The sequence below is a fragment of the Mustela nivalis genome (assembly GCF_964662115.1).
Source record: "Mustela nivalis genome assembly, chromosome: 8".
NCBI classification, from domain to species: domain Eukaryota; kingdom Metazoa; phylum Chordata; class Mammalia; order Carnivora; family Mustelidae; genus Mustela; species Mustela nivalis.
The window spans coordinates 106,099,468-106,122,329 of NC_139027.1; the positions used below are offsets into that span (position 1 = coordinate 106,099,468).

At 35.1% G+C, this 22,862-nt stretch overlaps 1 protein-coding gene across 14 annotated transcripts in view; it reads right to left on the bottom strand.

Moving 5' to 3' along the window:
- MACROD2 (mono-ADP ribosylhydrolase 2) overlaps nt 1-22,862 on the bottom strand; it is a 1,944,634-nt gene that overhangs the window by 1,838,068 nt on the left and 83,704 nt on the right. For all 14 annotated transcript variants that reach the window (XM_082743694.1, XM_082743700.1, XM_082743702.1 and 11 more), the window contains exon 3: nt 21,198-21,305. In XM_082743694.1, the coding sequence (XP_082599820.1) occupies nt 21,198-21,305 (108 nt within the window). The remainder of the gene's footprint in view (nt 1-21,197; nt 21,306-22,862) is intronic.

Below are 22,862 nucleotides of genomic sequence, written 5' to 3' on the forward strand. Positions count from 1 at the left end.
TCTTCATGACCCTACCTGGTAAGTTACAGAGAAAGAGAGTTTAAATCCAAGCTGCCTAAAATCAATATTCTGAGGAAATAGCAAGCACGAACATAGTTAATGCTATTTTACAAAACAATTTCTGAAAGTAGGCAAAACCAGCAGGATTACAACCTTTACCAATAACAGAGAATTGGTAAGAAAAGGAGGAAAACCTAGGTAAAGAAGAAAACCTATATAACACTATTGAAAGCCTAGAAAAATCAAACTGTAGAAAATATTTATGTAGAAAATATAGTATGAATTAAAGGGCAAAAGGATTTATTCATATCTCTAAATTAAAAAGAAATCCAAGTTTAAAACAGGCAGTAATTGAAGTAACTCTTATACCTAACAATTACAGATTTTCAATATAAAAGAAGAAACAGAAGCATGCTTCTAAAATGTGAAATTAATACAGCAATTTAACAACCAAGATGTTTTTATGCAAATAAAATATCAATACTTTTGTTAAAAGATACAACAATGTGTTTTTTTAGTTTTGTCATTTTCAAACAAAAAGAAGGTCAATAGAAAAGCAGTCAAGGGTCAGCAGAAGAAAACATATCTGTAGAAATGTTTCCTTTCTCTAACCAAAAAACCAAAATACTCAACAATGCAATACAAAAATTTCAGAAATTCACTCAGGCCAAACTATAATGCTAAAGTCAGAGGTTTCAGTTACAATCCATATTTCATCCAAACAAATATTTCAAAAGAGAAGGTTCACTGCGTATTTTAATAAAAGCCATACTGTTCCAATATCACCAAAAAAACAATGAGTCCCAAAAACCTTCCAGAGTCCAACTCACAACATCAACTTAACATCATGAAATACACATCAATTTTCTCCTGATTATTAAGTATGCTTAAGTGGGCTATGGTCCTGAATTGAAGGAAAGAACAGAAGGAAGTTATCAGGAGACTGGGATCCTCTGCCACATATAGCCTATATGTTCATGCCCTTGATTATGTTACTACCTTTTCTCTAGGCTTCAGCTTCCCCATCTGTAACATAAAGCACCTGGCCTAGATAACCTTTCAGTTCCCTTCAAACTTTAAAATTATATGACACTGTATAACAGGATCAATTTCTAACCTCTTAATCCATACAAAATGACTGTGTGTCCCTGACAGGTATGTAATTAGAGTTTTCTCATTTCCATGCTTCTAATTTTCATTTCAATACTTAAACTAAACCCTAATAGAAATAATCCCACATTTGAACAAACTATCAGACATTTACATTATAAAAATCAAAATACTCTAAAGTTCACATAACTACTAGCTTCTGCCCATATAAAACACAAGTCTTTCTATGAGGTCAGCCAAGAAAAATGACTATATGTACTTTTTCTTTACAACACTGAAGATTTTCTTAGCATGGGCTATTTGACATATGAGCATCAAATGCAAAAGACAAAAAAATAACAGGGCCTCCAGAGCTAGCCCATAATAGGTCCTTAATATCTTTATGTTGAAAGAACAAATACATCTACAATGGTAAAGAATTCCCTTGTTTAGGATGTTTTTAACATCAATCTAGGAATATTATACATATACCTAAAGCATCAGCAATGATCAGTAATGTGGATGGGTGTTAAAAATCAATAATCAAATTGTTGTTTATAACCAAGCCATTGAGTTTGATACTAGACTCATGGGAGAAAATGTAAACTCATCCCTTTTAGCCTCTTACAGAAGTCCATTCTAGATCAGGACAACCCTGACAAGAATATGCAATATGCCAAATCTAGGTCATCCATAGACTCTGCAATTTGGAAGAAGGGTCAAATGAAAAGGAAAAGTTTGGAGAAGCTTTCTCTTGCCAAGAATGATGGCAAAAGGAAGGGCTAATAACATAGTTCTAGGGAGCTGCCTTCCATTGTTAGGCCCCACTAGTGTTGTTAACATTATATTAAGAAGTTCCATTCAAATGTCAAAAGAAATGTCTTAGTGAGAAAAATCCCAATTTTTCCAAAGAAAATCTTCAATTTATCTTTAGCTTACCAGCAGTGGAAAGAGTCAATGTTCAGACATCAATATTATATACTGCTAAGCAGAAAGGATACCAGTAACAAGAGTCCAATTAAATCTATCACTTGAGACTTGGACTCAAATCCTCTGAGAAGCCTACATATACCACCCTATGTAACACCCTCTAAAACTTGAAGAAATTCTAGAAATCAGACAAAGTTCAATAGATTCAATTATATAAAAAGCAAATATTTTATATTTGAAAGACTCACAATAAGCCAAAAGATACATACAGTAAATATCATAATGATTAACAGATTATCATATTCATTTTCTACAGATGCCTAACAAATTGCCACAAACTTAGCAGCTTAAAACACCATTTAATTAGTTCACATATCTGTAGACCAGAAATAAAGACACAGTGTGACGAGGTATCATAAGGCTGAAAGTAAGGTATCTGTGGAGCTGAGTTCCAGCCTGAAACTTTGAGGAAAACCTTCTTCCAAGCTCATTTCTGCTGACAGAATTTAATTCCACATGAAGGCAGAACCTACGCCCCTTGTTTACTTGCTGGCTATCAGGAAGGAGTCACCCTCAGCAACAAGAGGCTGAGGACTTGAGTATTTCAAGTCTAGTTCCTTTCCATATCGCCTCCTCAATGCAGCAAAGGCATGATGAATCCTCGAGTTTTTAAATTTTCTGACTTCCTCTATTATTACCAGTCAGAGAAAACCCCTTTTTAAAGGGTTAATGTAGACGGGAAGAGCAAGATGGGAGAACAATAGGAGACCTAAATTTTATCTGGTCCCAGGAATTCAGCCAGATAGTTATCAAACCATTCTGAACACCCACGAACTCAACAAGAGATTGAAGAAAAGAATAGCAGCAATTCTATGAAAAGCGACCACTTTCTGGAAGGTAAGATGTGCAGAGAAGTGAATTCGAGGCGATATTTGGTAAGATAGAGAGCGGGGCAGGGAGCTCCCATCCACTGGCTACCAGCAACTGATAGAGCAACAGAGCACAAAATCAGAACTTTTAGAAGCAGAGCTATCCACTACCATCACTGCTATTCAACATAGTACTAGAAGTCTTACCCTCAGCAATCAGACAACAGACAACACACAACAGAAAGAAATAATGGACATCTGAATCAGCAAAGAAGTCAAACTCTCACTCTTTGTAGATTATATGATACTTTATGTGGAAACCCCAAAAGACTCTGCTCCAAAACTGCTTGAACTCATACAGGAATTCGGTAAAGTGTCATGATATAAAATCAATGCACAGAGATCAGCTGCATTTCTATACACCAACAGCAAGACAGAAGAAAGAGAAATTAAGGAGTTGATCCCATTACAGTGCACCCAAAACCATACGACACCTAGGAATAAACCTAACCAAGGAGGCAAAGAATCTGCACTCAGAAAACTATAAAGTACTCATGAAAGAAATTGAGAAAGACACAAAGAAATGGAAAAACGTCCCATGCTCATGGATTGGAAGAACAAATATTGTCAAAAATGTCTATGCTACCCAAAGCAATCTACACATTTAATGCAATTCCCTATCAAAATACCATTAACTTTTTTCAAAGAAATGAAACAAATAATCTTAAAATTTATATGGAACCAGGAAAGACCTCGAATAGCCAGAGGAATGTTCAAAAAGAAAGCCAAAGTTGGTGGCACCACAATTCCAGACTTCAGGCTCTATTACAAAGTTTAATCATCAAGACAGTATGGTACTAGCACAAAAACGGACACACAGATCAGTGGAACAGAGCAGAGAGCTGAGAAATGGACCCTCAACTCTATGGTCAACTAATCTTCGACAAAGCACTAAAGAATGTCCAATGGAAAAAAGTCTTTTCAACAAATGGTATTGGGAAAATTGGACAGCCACATGCAGAAGAATGAAACTGGACCATTTCCTTATACCATACACAAAAATAGACTCAAAATGGATGAAAGACCTCAAAATGACACAGGAATCCATCAAAATCCGGAGAACACAGGCTACAACCTCTTTGACCTCAGCTGCAGTGACTTCTTCCCAGAAACACTGCCAAAGGAAAGGGAAGCAAGGGTAAAAATGAACTATTGGGATTTCATCAAAATCAAAAGCTTTTGCACAGCAAAGGAAAAAACCAACAAAACCAAAAGACAAGTGACAGAACAGGAGAAGATATTGGCAAATAACATATCAGATAAAGGACTAGTATCCAAAATCTATAAAGAATTTATTAAACTTCACACCCACAAAACAAACAATCCAATCAAGAAATGGGCAGAAAACATGAACAGACATTCCTGCAAAGAAGACATCCAAATGGCCAAAAGACACAAGAAAAAGTGCTCAACATCTGGAGAAAGGGGAGCCTTCCTACACTGTTGGTGGGAATGCAAGCTGGTGCAACCACTCTGGAAAACAGTATGAAGGTTCCTCAAAAAGCTGAAAGTAGAGCTACCCTATGACCCAGCAATTGCACTACTGCGTATTTACTCCAAAGATACAAACATAGTGATCTGAAGGGGCACACACAACCCAGTATTTATAGCAGTGATGTCCATAATAGCCAAACACTGGAAAGAGCCTAGATGTCCATCAATAGATGAATGGATAAAGATGATGTGGTATATGCATATGTACACACACACACACACACACATACATACATGCATACATACATACATACATACATGTGGAATACTATGCAGCCATCAAAAATGAGATCTTGCCATTTGCAACAATGTGGATGGAACTAGAGGATATTAAACTAAGCAAAATAAGTCAGCCAGAAAAAGACAATTATCATATGCTCTGACTCATATGAGGAATTTGGGAAGCAAGACAGGATCACAGGAGGAGGGAGGGGGAAAATGAAGCAAGAAGAAACCAGAGAGGGAGACCAACCATAAGAGACTCTTAATCTCAGGAAACAAACTGAGGGTTGTTAAAGTAGAGGGGCGTGGGAGGGATGAGGTAGCTGGGTGATGGACATTGGGGAGGGTATGTGCTATGGTGAGTGCTGTGAATTGTGTAAGACAGATGAATCAAGACCTGTACCCTGAAACAAAAATACACTATATGTTAATAAAAAATAATTTTAAAAAGGGCTAATGTAGGAAAAAGTTAATAAAAATTTAAAAATAAAGGGCTAATGTGGTCTTGACTACTGTGTAGCATCAGACCCATCCTGATAATCTCCTCTTCTCAAAGCCAATTCCACCAAATAATATAACCTAACCTTTAGAGTAAAATCTATCAAATTTACAGTCCCAGTAATTACTTGGAGCATGTATAGAGGGGGAGGGAATATTAAAAATCTTGAGCAACATCTTAGAATTCTGCCTACCACTATTATATGAGGAAATTATACAACTAGGTGAAAAATATACTTCAAGATACCAAACATATATGAGAACATAAAATGGGCAAACAAGGCCCATGAAAGAACAGAATCTTTTGGAAAATATTTTGATGAGAGAAAGCAAAAGCCATATAGTTGTTAATACTCCTTGGATTGGGCATTCCATACCATTCCTGAAAATATAATCCCCGCAAAAAAATCACAAGAAAGAAAAAGCAATGACATGAATATGCCAGCCTCTTCTGGGTTTTCCTAGTACCACAGACACAACTCTAGAACAGCAATTTCAAACACTTTGAGCATCAATCCAGAAACTATCTTATTCATCCTTCCAGTCACAGACTCTAGAATGGTATCTGCACTCTACAAATATCTGTTGAGTGCCTACTATGTGACCATCACTGAGTTAGTCATCAAGACACAAAATTATATAATCCATGCTCTGATATACTTCATTTCTCATAATTTTTATTTTAAAAAACTTATATAATATCAAAAATTCTATACTCAATGTATATATAAAGTGCTAGGATCACAAAAGTCAAGAGAAATGAAGGATCATTGAGCCAGGACTTTAAAACTAAGTGGAATTCACCAGAAAGACAAAGCAGATGGGAAAATGGGGAGTTACAGAGAAAAAGAAGTAGAGAATATATTATGTAACCATTTAAAATTATAATTATGAACTGTATAAAACCATATGAAGAAAGTTTTTATTAAGTGGAAAATTCTGTGTACCAAAATAAACCTGGGTTCTAATCAAAAATATTCCCCCCAAAATATGTATAAATAAATCAAAACAGGAAAAAAACCCATAGTTTCTTAGAAAGTAGTATAAGTGATAATTTATATCCTCTTATTTTTTAAAATATTTTTTAGAGATTTATTTATTTTAGAGAAAGAGAGAGAGCACAGTAGTGGGGGAAGCAGGGGCAGAGGGAGAAAGACTCTCAAGCAGACTCCCCACTGAGCATAGAGCCTGACGTGGGGCTTGATCTCACAACCCTGAGATCACGACCTGTGATCTGCTGCATCATGGCACCCTCCTCTTATTTTATTTATATTATTATGCATATAATTTGTGCTTTCAAAGAAATTTTAAATGAAAAGAAAGAATTCACATTAAAAAATTTTTAAATCTACCATTTGAGGGAGTCCTGCTAACTGATAGCAAAAAGAAAACATTTGATATCTGGGTCTATTTACCATCATTCTAACTAATGATCACAGGAAGCAACATACTCAACCATTCGTTAGCTCTACAAACGGCTCCTGAGACTAACAACAGGCCATACTGGAAGGCACTGAAGATACCTACATGGGAAACAGTCCCTGCCCTTAGAAAGCTCTTGATCAGATGAAACACTATAGTGAGATTACATTTGTTAATTGTATTTTAATAATTCTCAAGAAGATAAAATTCTCTAAATAATAGTTCATTTCATGGGTAGAATGAGTCACAATGAGGCTTCTGCCTCACAGAAGCCTCACTTCTTAGGCAGTGAGCTGTCTCACTATACCAGTGAGACTGTCAACTATACCAGTGGCAACTGGGATAAGACTTGTCACTGCTTCCAAGCAGCTGTCTTCCCAAGACTCACAAATCAGATCAACCTGATTCTTAAATGACATAATTTCTATTAGAATGCAGAGCAATCTAGTCAAGGCTACCCATTATGGCTCAGTAAATTTACAAATCTAGTATTTTGGCTTACTAACAGGGTGGCTGTTTCATGGTTGAAGAATAATGTTTGAAAGCCTGATAATTCCAACACAAATTTATTTACTGGATCTCAATTTTCATAAAGAAAAATCAGGATCACTACAACCCGTGTATTTCTATTTTGTATTTTACTTTACCTTTTTTTCTGATCTTTATTTCTATTCTTATCATGGGTGGCTACATGTAGCACTGGCTACATGTAGCACTGAAGAAAAATATAAGACTCAATTTTAATTCAAACTTCTGGAACTATTAGAAGAATTAAAAGCAACATATTGAAGAATTAAAAGTATTAAAGAACTTTTAAGAATTAAAATAATTCTTTTAAGAATTAAAAGCAACTATTATAAGAATTAAAAGCAATAACTTCTAATCAGTAAACTAACTGAGTCTTCACTGAGGTCATTTCTACTAGCTACCAAAAAAGTTTTTCAATCAAAAGGTATCTCCTTCCAAGCTGTAGTCTTTCTGTTAACATCACGATCCCCACCATATTTAATATTTATCAAACAATTTATAAAATGTACCAGGAACTGAACACCATACAAAGCACATACACATGTTAGCCCATTTTCTCCTCAAAGCTCCTCTATAATTAGAGATCTGAGGAACTGTTTAAGATCACACTGAAAATAAGATCCCTATCTTTCCAACTTCAGAACTCACCTCTTAACTATTAATTTCCTAGAGTTGCTATTAAAAAATTTGCCACAAGCTACATGGCCTATAAACAATATGCATGTATCCTCTCAGAGTCTGGAGACCAGAAGTCCAAAAGCAGTTTTCCTGAACAGAAACCAAGATGTCAGAAAGCCTGCCCTCCCTCTGTAGACTCCAGGGAGAAGTTCCTTGCCTTTTCCAGCTTCTGGTGGCTGCCAGCATTCCTTCTGTATGGCCATACCACTCCAATCTTCAAGGCTAGCATCTTCAGATCTCTCTCAGCTCCATCTTCACATTGCCTTCTCTTATGTGTGTAGTCAAATCTCAAGATCTTTAACTTTATTATACCAGCCATCTAAGGTAATACTCATAAACTCCAGGGATTAGGAGGTGGATATCTTTGGGGGGAGGAGTCTGTTTTTCAGCCTACCACAACTACTAAATTCTGCTGTTTCCCCAGGGTTTTTGGGTTTTTGGTGTTGTGATTAATCAGAGATAGTCCAGAAAGACAGCACAGGGAATAGTATATACTCTCCTTTGAGACAAGTTAGCCATGCAGAAAGATAAACCAAAGACTAGAGCCAATAAAGTAACACAAACATAAATATGGACACACACTGAAGGTCACCACAACTCAATTCTTTAGGCCCACACCAACATATGAAACCCAGTCTCCTTACTCCTTGTCCAGTGATATTTCCACAGGGCCACAAACAAACCTTAAACCAATGTACCATTTCTTCAATAGGCCAGACTTTCTCGTGTCTGGGGTCTTTTTTCATGCAATTTCTTATCCTTATGCCTACTAAAATGTTATTCTCAATGCTTAACCATCATACCTATAAAGTCTTTACTAACACCCACACTTACAATAATGACTCCTTCCCTGGCATTTGACTCATATTTCTTCAATGCCACTTGTCGTTAGTACTGCATTATATAGTACATATACATCCTCCTGGACAATATAAGGTCCTTTAGAACAAAGACTATCATCCCAATGTCTGGCAGAAAATTAGGCACAAATTTAACACAATATGCATTAGAAAGAAGGAAGGAAAGGAGAAAAGGATACAGTAAGAGGAAAATAAGGAGGAAAGGGACAGGAAGAGAAGGAAAAAGTAAATATTAAAGCACAATTGCTTTAAGAGAATGGAGGGAGATACAGCTCTTTCCAACACATATCTGTGATAGCACTGAAGAAAGATTTCAAAAATGTCTAAAAAAAGAGTACCAGAGAGCAAGTGCATGGACCTTTCTTTTCTTGGCCTGCTCTAAGCCCCATCATTTATGGAAATGATTCCCAAAAGAACCTCTACAGCAGGATGCCTATTAATTGGAGATTCCAAGGGCACCTCCCAGACCCACTGAATCTGAATCCTGGGGTACTAGAGGCTGGGAAACAGCATTTAAAACAAGCTTCTGGGTGATTCTGATGCCCACGAGAGTTTACTGCAATCATTAGTCTAATAAGAAAGAAGAATAAAGTCAAACAATGCCCTGCAGTTTTTTTTTATTTTATTTTGGTTTGATTCCCCAAAACTAATACTGGACTCAATGACCATTTTCTCCTAACTTTAAAAATGAAAGTCCAGTTTCTACAATTACAAGGCACAGGTCTGCAATATGTTCCAGGGAAAAATGCCAAAGACTCCTCAAGGGGATTTGGGAAAGGTGCCAGGATGATTCAACACTGAGCCCCTCTAGATTATGAAGATATTACTTTAATCAGCCTGGTCACAAGAATGATAGCCACAATTTGCCTGACACATCCAATCAATGACAGCATTATGCCAGTTTGAGGTTTTCTGTCATCCCAATTATTTTTCACTGACTTAAATTCTTTTTGAATGTGCTACACAGCTTGAGAAATTATAAGGAATTCCCTGGTGTCCCCTCCTAGAGTTATATCATAGATTTTATTGATCTATTCCTCATTCCTCAAATTCCTTCTTAGAAATGATTTGTTACCAGTCTTCCTCAATCTTCTTATAAAGTGTAACAGTTCATGCCAGTGTGCAACTAATCTCCTCTAACACTTCATCCCCATCACCTTATCAGAGCTAGAAATGCCTAGAGAAGATGACATCCGAGGAGGCGGCTCCTGTCCCCAGGCTGTGGACAATCAATCAACTTTTATTGTGTTCTTTGTTTCGTCATTTTTACAGGACACATTTGCTTTTCAAGGATCAATATTCAATTAAACTTTCTATCCACTATAAATCAAGTTTTCAAAAAGTGAACAAAATGTGTTTCTGACTTTGAGGATATTTTAAACCATAGCCAGGTCCTAAGCCAAGTCCCATTAATGAGGCTTATCCTTGCAAATCCTAAGCAGAGTCAGAGTGTGACGGATGAGACCCAGGTTGCATTCTTTCCCTTCCTGAAAGAATATTGCTTTAATAGGTATTTTTAAATAAAAAGCCATAAATTAATCTAAATAGAGAATGTATAAGTATCCGGAAGATGTGAGCCTTAAAGAAATAATTTCTTTTGCTCATTATTTCTTGCTATGGATGCTTTCAAACCCATTAAGATCAGTAATTTTTATATATGTAAAGACGGAATTACATTCACAGGATTATTTAACACTTTTATTAATTATTTCACCAATAAATTAAAATTAACAATTTGTTCATTTAACCTAGAATTTTCTTACATAAACAAATAAACCTTAATTAACTGTCATGATATACTATTAAATGGTAGCACCATCTACACATTTTAAGGAGGACTTAAACACAAATGGAATCATAAGAGAAAACCTATTTTATGCACTTAAAATAATTTATTTCTAAATGTCCTCACAAAGCTTATGCAGGTCTCTTAAACCCCATGGACTGGACATGTTTCTGAATTAATTTCCACTTGGAAACCCATGGGATCAAAATTCTAACTGTGTGATAAATTAAGTTGCCAAGCAAAATGGATTAGCGATCAGTGAAATTGCCTGATAAACTGTCAGATCCATTTTGGATTGGGATTCATCCTCTTTCTCCACCTGTTCATTAAGCTCCAAGTTCATGGCAACTCTAGTGACTGATTGCACATTAACAAGCTGTTTATGTGGGGAGGTGTAGCTAGCCTAGTCAACATTCCTTTACTTACACATTTATTTAAACATAATTCTCTGGTAATTTATTCTGTTCACAAACCCAATGTGGAAAAATATACCTTTATCCCAAAGTTTAATTTTAGATACAACAGAGATGTGATGTGTCATAAAATTAAAACTTAACAAAGTAAATCAGATTGTATCTCAAGGTCAAAAGAAGCCTGGGAAACTTCATGCTATAAATCTGTTTCTTCAAACAGTTACAAAAGTGAAAGGAATAGTGAAAAAGCAGCTGATAAAATGCCAAAATAAAATATTTATTTTTGTCCTTAATTTAGAGAAAACATTGGCTGCTTCTCTAACGAGAAAGCTAAACCAGCTAAGAATGTTGAAAAATATTCTCAACCTTTCTTTCTTATCAAAATGGCCAAAATCTTCCTTTATATTACACCCAAGTTTAATAAACCACTTGTCAATCAAAATGCACAAAATCTGAGCTATAAATAAGATTATTCTTCCTACTCAATTACCACCATTGCCTTTTTCCTTTTTAAGTATATAGAATTAATTTCATAAAGGGACTATTCACTAAATTCAAAGTTAATAAAAATCATTAAGTTCTCTGAAACTGAAGTTTAATAGATTTAAATTTCATTCAAATATGAGGATGTCTAGTTTCTACTGATAAGCTAATTTTCTCCAATATTACTTATGTAGCCTAATTTTATGTGAATTAATGATTGGAATTAGAAATCAATGTCACTTTTCCCTTTCCCTACACATATAAAGAAGACCTTAATTGAAAAAAAATTAAATTAATAGCCAAATGATTATAACTGCACTGAGACAAAAGAACAGAATGAATATCATCTAGATGCTTTTGAATCCATAAATAGAAACTCCCCAAAAGTCACAAAGAAGTAATTTTTAGAAATTAAGCCAACATGTATATATAACAAAATATACATTTCCTTTAGTTAAAATTAATAGAGTATACACCAAAAACATTTAAATTTTACTGTATAATTTCAAAAACAAAAAGAACATGGAGAATTCCAAATAAAGTTGTATAAGAGCATTAGATAGCGCCTAGGCCTTATGAAATGTAATTTAGCACCATTATAAAGTTCAGCTCTTACTTAGATTTAACTATAACCAATTTCTGACAAGTCATGCAATTATAAGAATTGAACTATGGCAGAGGGTAATCGTATTTATTGTTAGCTACTGAATTAGCATCCACTTCCCCATGCCCCTTCTTCTAATGTAGGCACAGCTGTTTATGCTCCGAGGGGACTGGTTCCATCCATCCCCCACAGTCTCAGTTCAATTGGCTCAATCCACATGGAAAGTAGCATTGAGACAGTTTAGTCCAGCTTCTGAAGCCGCATCTTTTCTGCAAGGTCAAGACCCTCTTTACAAAACAGGAGTATTCCAGCTTAAATGGCACCTCTGAAATTCCACACATTCTAGCCGCAGGGGTAGGCTCTGATATTTTCTTGTCTAGAATAAAGGCTCCATTTTCAGAGAAACTATACTTGGTGACCATACCATAAAACATCCGCAGTGTCAAGTGCTATGCAAGATGCTAGGTACTGGGGCACCTGGGTGGCTCAGCCTCTGCCTTCGGCTCAGGTCATGGTCCCAAGGGTCCTGGGATAGAGCCCCACATGGGGCTCTCTGCTTGGCGGGGAACCTGCTTCCTCCTCTCTCTCTGCCTGCCTCTCTGCCTACTTGTGATATCTGTCGGTCAAATAAATAAATAAAATCTAAAAAAAAAAAAAAATCCTTAAAAAAAAGATGCTAGGTACTACTTACTCTGAAAGTGAAATAAAGTGTTCCTCTTTTATTTTAAGGACTTTTAGTGCCTATCTCTCACCCTACCATCTTGAATTTCTGGAAGAGAAGCAGTGGCACGGACCTTAAGCTATTGGGTATCTCATTTGAGAAACACTCAGTACTCTACTCATCAGGCCTCTGACCAACCAACCTCAACCAATGTCTCCTGACTACCACCAGTAAGTTACCTTCTCAGTGCCAATAAAATTGTATAGGTAAAATCCTGCTTTCTTTTCAAAAACTACAGTCCTTTTCTTCAAAGAAATGGAAATTAAAACAATGAAATACAATTCTGAGGCACAGTTTTTTAAAAATTCATACCCATACTTGAGAGATATAAACTCATTTAACCTCTCAGAGCTATTTGGTTACATACATCAAAGTATAAAAACATACATAACCCCAAAAAAGTTAATTTAAAAAAAAAAAAAACTTTCATACTCCCATTATTTCACTTCAAAGACTTTACTCCAAGGAAGTAATCAAAGATTTTTACAAAGATTTATCTACTAGGATGTTTGTCTCAGCCTGTTTATAACAGTAAAAAACTTGAAAGTAATCTAAATTTCCTACATTGAGAGAGTAGTTAAATAAATATTAGGTGTATATAATATAATATATATTATATATAATTGTATAATATATTAAAATAATGCAGCTATTTAAAATGACACAAAATGGGGCACCTGGGTAGCTCAGTGGGTTAAAGCCTCTGAGTTTCATCCTTTGAGTTTCATCTATTTTTGAACCTTTTAGCAGAATAACCCTAGATATTAAATAGTAACAGAGTCCTCAAAGGACCTGAGAGACTAAAATTTCAAAAAAAATTCAGAAAGTGGCAGTGGCTGCTTGGGCATTTGTTTCATGTTTTGAGATGTTTTTTTCCTTCGTTAAATTCTTCAGGGTACTTAGGGAAGTGTACAGTTTGTTTGTCACACCTACTGGTCAACTGGATTTTAAAAACATACTATTAAAGATTTTGTTGGAGCTGATTACAAAAGGAATATACTGTAATATTTTAAACAGTGAAATATAATATATAAAGAAGGATAAAATGTATTTTTTCATTTTAGTTTTATGCTTCAGATTCTTTCAATTTGTAGATGTATTTTGAATTTTACAAACTACTGCTCAATTTTTTTGTTTTTTAAGTATTAAGATCATTTTTATGTCATTTTACTTTTTAAATTTTTATTTATTTTTTTAAAGATTTTTATTTATTTGGCAGACAGATCACAAATAGGCAGAGAGGCAGGTAGAGAGAGAGGAGGAAGCAGGTTCCCCGTCGAGCAGAGAGCCCCAGGGCTCAATTCCAGGACCCTGGGATCATGACCTGAGCAGAAGGCAGACGCTTAACGACTGAGCCGCCCAGGTACCCCTCCATGTTTTTTAAAATTTTAACTTTTTTAAAGATTTTATTTCTTGGGGCGCCTGGGTGGCTCAGTGGTTTACAGCGTCTGCCTTCGGCTCAGGTCATGATCTCGGGGTCCTGGGATCGAGCCCGGCATCGGGCTCTCTGCTCAGCAAGGAGCCTGCTTCCCCCGTCTCTCTCTCTGCCTGCCTCTCTGCCTACTCGTGGTCTCTGTCTGTCAAATAAATCTTTAAAAATATATATATTTTATTTCTTTATTTTAGAGAAAGAGCAAGAACAGAGGGAGAAAGACAAGCAGACAACACAAGGCCTGATCCCAGGACTTTCATGCCCATATTCCTAACCAGGTTATCCATTAGACATTTGTCTTTTTTTAATTGAGAAAGATTAATTTTTTAAAAGAGAAAGATTATTATTATTATTATTATTATAACAAAAGTAAACTTTTGTCATATATGTTGCTAATATTCCTTTCCAATTTGACATTTAATTTTCAAGTATTTTTATGGCACGACTTTCTCTTGAAACATTCAAGAATATTTACGTTGTCAAATTCTTCAGTATTTTTCTTATTGGTTTCTTTCTTTCGATTGAATTCAGAATGGTTTTTCCCACCAAAGGTAAGACACATAGCTCTCTATGTTTTCTTCTGCCTTTTAAATGGTTTCTTTAATCTATATTAAACTCCATACAGAATTTATATTCATGAAAGGTGTGAGATAGTGATGTACATTTTTTTAATTATTACAGCTTTCACATATGTACTTTAATTTGGGATTGTGTGACTCTTCCCCCAACCTGCCATTTTTCTGCCTTTTTAGGTATTTCTGGGCGAATCTCATTCTTTTATTCTATCAGATAAATTTTAGAATGATTTCAACAATTTCAAAAACAAAACAAAAAACAAAATTACTATCAGAACAAAATCCCAAAAATATCAGTGGAATTTTGATTAGAAATTTAGGTTATTCCAGGAGTTCTGACATCTTTAACATACTATATCTTCCTGTTTAGGAATGGTGATGGTTGTTAGATTTATTTAAATCTCTTTTTCTCAGTATACCTCAGAAATCCTATTTTCTCTCTATCCTCACACGACATAAAGGGAACACACTGTGATCCTTATAGCTGGAACCTCACACTTAAACCTGCAACCACTATTGAGAATACATCTCAAAAAATGGTTCTTCCCACACTCATCTATTCAAACATATCTCCAAGGTTAGCTGAATGATGGCTATCCACAGTGGTGATTTTGAAACTTTTCAGCAGTTTCTAGCATAGATAGAAGGGGAAGTGAAGGGAGTGGGTGATGTACAGTAATTGTTTCCCCTTTGCCTATATACAGATATTTATTCACAAAAATACACGCATACACACAAAAATAAGTTAGAATGTTCACTAAAGTACTAATAATCACAAACTGGAATTTACTGAAATGCTCATCAATAGTAGCCTGGACAGATAAATTATGGCATATTCACAAAATGAAATATTATATAACAAGATAAATTTTACATTCATAATGGTGAGCCAAAAGAGCCAAATATTGAAGAATATATATCATATGGTTCCATTCATATAAAATACAAAAAAAGATAAAACTAACCTATACTACTAGAAGCCAGGACAAAAAATATACTAGTATTCACCCCAAAATATACTAGCATTCACTACAAAATATTAGGGTACTAAGGGCTCTTTCAAAGTACTAATAATGTTCTGCTTTTTTATCTGGATGGAGTTTCATTGGGCTATACATGTATGTGTGTGTTTATGTCTATTACTGCCCAACAAAATGTTAAAAGAAAAACATAGAATACAGAAATTCAATAAGGAATAAAACTTAAGTGCTTCACTAGTAGAGATGAAATTTATATTGAATCAAGCAGTTGCTGTGAATTGTCCTAAAATATTTCTGAGGGTAAATGAATCTATTTTCTCAATGATTTGGAATCTAATTTCAAATATCTCTTATTTAGGTTTTACCAAATGAATATATAACATTAATTTTAAGTAACTGGAGATGAATGTTTAAGGAAACCTCTATAAAGTAAAATTTCTTCCATCATATGCAGTCCCAGTACCTGATTTACCTATGAAGATATTCATATATTCTATATCAACTTTTCTTTCAATTAAATTATACCTAGATATTAAATTATTGGCTATCCAATTAGGTCATTATCTCAATTTTTGACACAATTATGACATTCACAATTAATACAGTAAAAATATATCACTAAAGAAAACTAAAACAGTTCTTCTGGGCCATTAGCTCATAAAAATTACCAAAAATATTATAGAAACTTGGCATTTAACATAGAGCCTCACAATTGGACAACTTTTCTTGGACAAAATTTAAGTAAACAGTATAATGGCTAAAGTTGCAAACACATAGGACAAATTCATTTAATAGGTAATATCTGTGCATAAGACTTGAAAAACATGCACAGTTACCTTGTGACCTTAATAGGGAAAAATCAGTTTTCTGATTTATAACTAAGCAGTGTAATTCTGCTACCATTTACTGAGTGTGTCTATATTCTAGGCATTATTATGTGAAATGCTTTGTATACATTATCTCTTTTTATTTTCACAATAGCCCTGAGAAGCAGGCCCTATTATTATCTTCATTTTACCAATGAACAAACTAAGGCTCAAAAAAACTTACTGGAGGTCAGTTGGTCAGGAAGTCAAAGAGACACATTTAAAATAATGATTGCTCTGACTCCAACCCTCCATGATTAACTACAATGTAAATGTACCTCTCCTTCACATGCTGGGATAGGGACAGGAAGAACTAAAATAAACAAATGAACCTTCTGCATTTTCCATTTTAAATAACCCTATTTATGGCAAACCGAATCTTTGCCCAAAGAGTTGGAGAGTTAACCAACTTTTTCATTATTTTGCCTGCAATCCACAAATGAATAACAATTATATCACCAACAAAATATTTCTGTAATTATGGTACAAGTAAAATGGTCTTTAATGATAAAATACTGAACCATAAATTAGATGAATGTATTCTCCTCCAAACTCTAGCAAAAACCAAAATGCTTTGACCAACAGGCTTAATACAAATTTATACAATGACCTAGTCACAGTAAACAGATCATCCTATATACTGTTACATACAAAAACCTGTACATGAATTTTTATAGCAACTCTATTGGTTATGTCAAAATTCTGAAGAGAACCCAGAGGTCCTTCAGTGTGTGGATGGTTGGACAAACTTTGTTATATCCATGCAAGGGACTACTATTCAGCAATAAAAAGGAATGAACTCCTGATAGATGCAACAATCTGAATGGACCTCAAGGGCCTTATGTTTAGTGAAAAACATCAATCTCAAAAGGCTACATGCTGTATGAGTACACTGATGTAACATTCTTAAAAATGACAAAACTATAGAGATGAAGAATGGTAGGGGTGCAAGGAAAGGAGGGCAAAGAGGCGGGTGCCACTACAAAGGGAGTTCTTTTCAGGAAAATCAAACAGTTCTGTATCATGATTATGGTGATAACCATGCATCTGTACATGGGGTAAAGCTGCAGAGAACTATAGACACAAACACACACAAATGCAGGTTAAAAAATGGTGAAAATGGAATAAGGTCTACAATCTAGTTAATAATAATAGACCAATGTCAGTTTCCTGGTTTTGATATTGTATATTGTATGATGTCACCATTGGGGGGGCTTACACAGGTGAAGGTGAAAGATACATAGGACTCTCTGTACTGTCTTTGCAATTTCCTATAATTATTTCAACATAAAAAGTTTAAACAAACAAACAAAAAGTTTAAACAAAAAATGGCCCCGGGTATGAGAACCTGAATTTGAATCTGGGTCTGCCTAACTCTAAAACTTGTGTTACTGCCCTATACACCCTACTGCCAATAAAATCTGTTTTATTAAATATACCAAATACGTATTATTTCTTATGAAGAAGTATAAAAATTACACAGAAGGCTTATCCTAGGTCACATTTAAAGAAACCCAAGCGAGTCGAAAAGTATTTTATTAGGAAAAACTTTAACTATTAAATCATTTCATTTATGGCAGGTAAGCCTAGGTGTTCCAATGTACTAATATTAACATATGCATGGAAAGAGAATGTTGGAAGTTTGATAGAAAGTGATGTCTGGGCTGCTTTGGCACCATGACTGGGGGCATTGCCTCTCATTCTCCTCTCACCAGAGGCAGCTCTGGAATCTCCTGCCATGTTGCCTTGTTCACTTGAAAGATTAACAGCTGTTCCTCTTCTTACATACCAGGCAAACAAACTGCACAGCAGAAAGCTGTAAACAGAGTCATTACACTGTATATTTGGCATCTTTCTTCCATATACAGAGGAACTTCCTGATGAGGTTGCCCTTGTGAGATGTAGAACATGTCCAAATTGTAATATAATCTCAGCCAGACAGGTGACTAAAGTTGCCAAATGGTTTCTGGGAGTGAGTGAAAGTTGCTGCCTGCCTTCATATTAATTCATCAAACCCTTGTATACTATGTGGCAGCTATGAAAAAATTACACATACAGGCAAGGACAAGAATTAAAATAGTGATGGGATGTTTTCCCATTAGTTGCATTCTCCTGCTTAGCACCATTTTATTCTGTTTCAATAAAAATTATCCCATAAATATTGTATTTATTGATCAAATAAATCATTTTTAAAATCACTATGTCAAGTCCTCAATGTTGAGTGTGCTACTGGTTAGAGGTGCTTTGGAGCATATGGTTCAATTACATATAGTTCAATCTAACACATACACAGTATCAAGCATTTATTAAGAACATAATGGCATGACATTGCTTTGGAAGTTAACACAGAAGATGGAAAAGACACCAGTCTGTAGCCGTAAGGGGGAGATACACAGGTATACAGTTAGCAAAACCCAAGAAAAACCATAATTACTGCTATTATTAAGTGTGCTAAGATGGCCTATTCAGTGTTACGTTAATAACAAGAAAGACAAAAGTCAAGAGAGAGGTCTTCAGGCATTTAAGAAGGAAATATGGGTCATTAATTGTATCCCACAGAGCAGAACTAGAATCAAAAGCTAGAAATTACAAGAACTTACAGGAAGGCTGTTGATATATAAATATATACATATACATATGTGTGTGTGTATATATATATAAATATATTTTTAAATTTTTTTGAAATTATAGCTCATACGTTTATAGAATTTAGGGCATAACAAACCATTAATAACTTAGTTACTATAGTGATCTTATAAAACCCCTGTATGGAGAGGAGTTCATGAGATCCCTTCAAAGTGCAGTCTTTTCCAGAGGTCCCACAGGTCAAAGAAAACCAGCTTGATACCCAGGGCCACAAATGAGCAGTCCACAGGGACTAGCTACAGGGGAGAGAGACTTACAGCCTAAGAGGTGATACGAGGACATAATTCTGTCCAAAAGAAATGATTCATATTGGGTAGAGATTAAATAACCAAGACATAGCCCCTCTCTTGAAGAGTTTTGTATTTTAGAGAGGTAACAGATGAGAAAGGAATTACAGAGGCGTCAGAAAAAGAGAAAGAGAGAAACAGCTCTGAGTATAGCAAAGCAAATACAGTACAAAGCAACTGATAGCCAATTCTACAGGAATAACAAGCTGACTAGGCTTCCCAACTTCCTGTGGGATTGCCAAAACGATGCTATATTAATGTTCCAGTCTTCCATGAGACCCCTCTGTTCACCCACCAAGGCATGTTCCTACTATCCTGTGTGAATTTTTTCATCACCAAAGGGAACCTTGCGACAACGTTGAACTTTACATAAATCCTGTACTTCTAGAAAACAGGGACTGCCAAAAAATTACCCCTCACCCTTCTGTGTTTCAGGAAACAGCTTACAGCAAAGAACTACTCATGCCCATATGACAAATAAACCGTGTGGATGGCTTCCTGTAACCTATGACAAGACCAAGAAACAGATCCTCCAAATTCCCATTCTTTCACTCATAAATGATTAACTGAACTGTCTGTCCCCATTGACCATTCTGGCTGGTCAATGGCTATTAACTGTAGTTGACCAAACTTCAGTCAGGCTTTTTTCCCCTCGGTCAAGCCTGTGGACTTTGACCCACCCGTAAGCAATGCAAAGTGAACAACTCCTCTTGAACCACAACTCCCAAGAATCAGCTGACTTCAGGGAAGAATATTCTCTGATCAGCTCTCCAATCTTGCCACCAACTCATCCTAGTACCCTACCCCCATTCTTTTTATCCTATTTGCTCCTTTTTAAAATAATTTTATCTTATTTTTTCAGTGTTCCAAGACTGATGGTTTACTCCTTCCTATGAAAGAAAAGCCCCTTTTTGCGTGGTCTTTGAGATGCTTATAGATCTCATGACAGAAGTGATTCTTCCTTTTGCAATATTCTTCCTCTGCCTATTAGGATAGTTCACTTCTCCTTACTGTAATCATCTTTTTGAATAAAGCCTCTCCTTACCTACATCCAAATTTGTTTTTATTTGGCATTTTCAACCTGAAAAAAGCATACCTTTGTAAAACACAAAGTCATTAAATATCCTCTTATTATTGACATTTATTTTTAAAGACTCACAACTACTATGCATTTCTTGATATACAGCCACAAAATAAAATATATAGGAGACACTACTATAAAATACAGTTAATTTCCCCAATGTTCAAACATAAAAATTGGTTATTAAAATAATTAAAGCATTCCATATCAAACATGAAAAGTAACAACCAAACAACTGTGATTTGGAAATCGCAGAAACAATTACTTTCTATTTTACTTTTTTCTGGTGTTCAATCATCTCTTTACAACCTCTTCAAAAGAAGGAAAAACCTTAATTTGTTTTTATGCTGGACAATTATTAACTCAAGCATGAAATCAACAGTAATAGAGCTTCTAAAGTTTTCTCAGCAGAACTTTCTGCAACAATCTACCACTCTTCCAGTGGTCCTGTACCATAGTCTCAATTTAGCATGGATACCATGAGTTAGCAAATTAACTGTGGCACATACATAAACTAGTCCTCAGTGTTTTTAATCCAGAGGGAAGTACATAAGATATTTCGACACCAGGAAGGACATCTTTTCATAAAATACTTATATTCCTGTTTATGAAAAATATTTTAAAATAATACTCGTCTAACAAATACATCAAACACAAAAAATCAAGTACTCACCCGCGTTGACTATAGCATCTACCTCTAGCAATGTGATGTCACCTCTATAGAGAGAAACTTTTTCACTCAAGCTTTTCTTCACCTGTGATGTTTCCTGAGTATTTTCTTCTGTAATAAAAAAGGAATATATATCAATAGTAATAGTTTTAATTTACTTAATAAAGACAATTTTGATACAAAAGCCAATATGGGTCATAATCTGATATACTAGACAAGTGAAAATAAATGTGTAAGTACCAGGGCTGTGGCTTATTCTCTATTTGTTATATATTCCTCAATACAAATGCAGTATCACTTATATAATAGGCATTCAATAAATTTAGACATGTTACATTAGTCAACAAAAATTCAATGTTATTATTATGAAAACACCAAATTTAAAATAAAATAAATAAAAGATGTACAACCACCACAACAAAATACATTTTTACAGTGAACAAGCTTATTTCTATTTTGTTCTAGTTAGCTAAAGTCATCCTTGAAAAGAATGTTCACTCAGAACAAAAACATGTAGGTTCAGCTCTCTGCTACTTCTAAGTAACAAATGTCCTAATTCTAAGTAAGAAATGTCCCTCAGAATGGGATGGATCAAGAATATTTGAATGGGTGGGGCACCTGGGCGGCTCAGTCAGTTAAGAGGTTGCTTTCAGCTGAGTCATGATCCCAGGGTCCTGAGATGGAGCCCCACATCAGGCTCCCGGCTCAATGGAGAGCCTGCTTCTCCCTCTCCCTCTGCCTACCACTCCCCCTACTGTGCTCTATCTCTCTTTCTCTGTCAAATAAATAAATAAAATCTTAGAAAAATATATTTGAATGGGTGAAGATGCTTTTCTTATCAAACTGTAGCAGCCTTTCACTCAAGAGGGCACTGCTAGATTTAAAAGCGAAAAAGCTCTGCCCAGCACACAACAACCAGCAGGCTTGTATATTGAAAACAAGCAAAAATGTCACATTCTACAACTTGACAGATTTGTCAATGTTTTATGGCAATACTATAATTTGAGTTTCATTCATTTTTAACGGGTAGTAACATTAAGACATTAGGTAAAGCTGTATAACATCAATGTTTTAAAATACATTTACTATACATAAAAAGCTTTTCAATATACCTCTAGGAAAGCTGAGATCTATTTCTAAATTCTCTATTCTATTCTACTGAATACTTCTTACAAATATATTCACCCTTTTTTTTTATGTAAGTAATTTCTTGTTCAGCTTGATCCTGAGTTAGCAGTTTTTCAAACCAGTCAGCTTCTCCATTAGTGCTGGAAGTCCTTATTCAATCCAGTAGTATGGTCTCAAAGTTATTTAAACACTAGTGCTTCACAAGCCTGTAGCCCAGAGGACCTGTCATAGCCCTTTCCATGGTCTCTGAGATGGTTACATTTTGTTGAAGAGGAAGCACTTTTGCCTGTAACTTCAAGAGCTTTCAAGGAAGAGTCAGAGTAAAATAAAAGTTATCTGTGAATGATAAAAGACTTTTTTACATGATTAAAGATCTGAAGAGTTCATTATTAAAATAATGCAACTGATGAGGAAATTTGGTTATTTCTACAACATACAGTGTTTAAATAACTGGAATTGTAACTGATAATATTATACCAGGACTTATCACAGACAAAAGGGTACTGGCAAATTTATATAAACTTCATATAATTTCTTAAA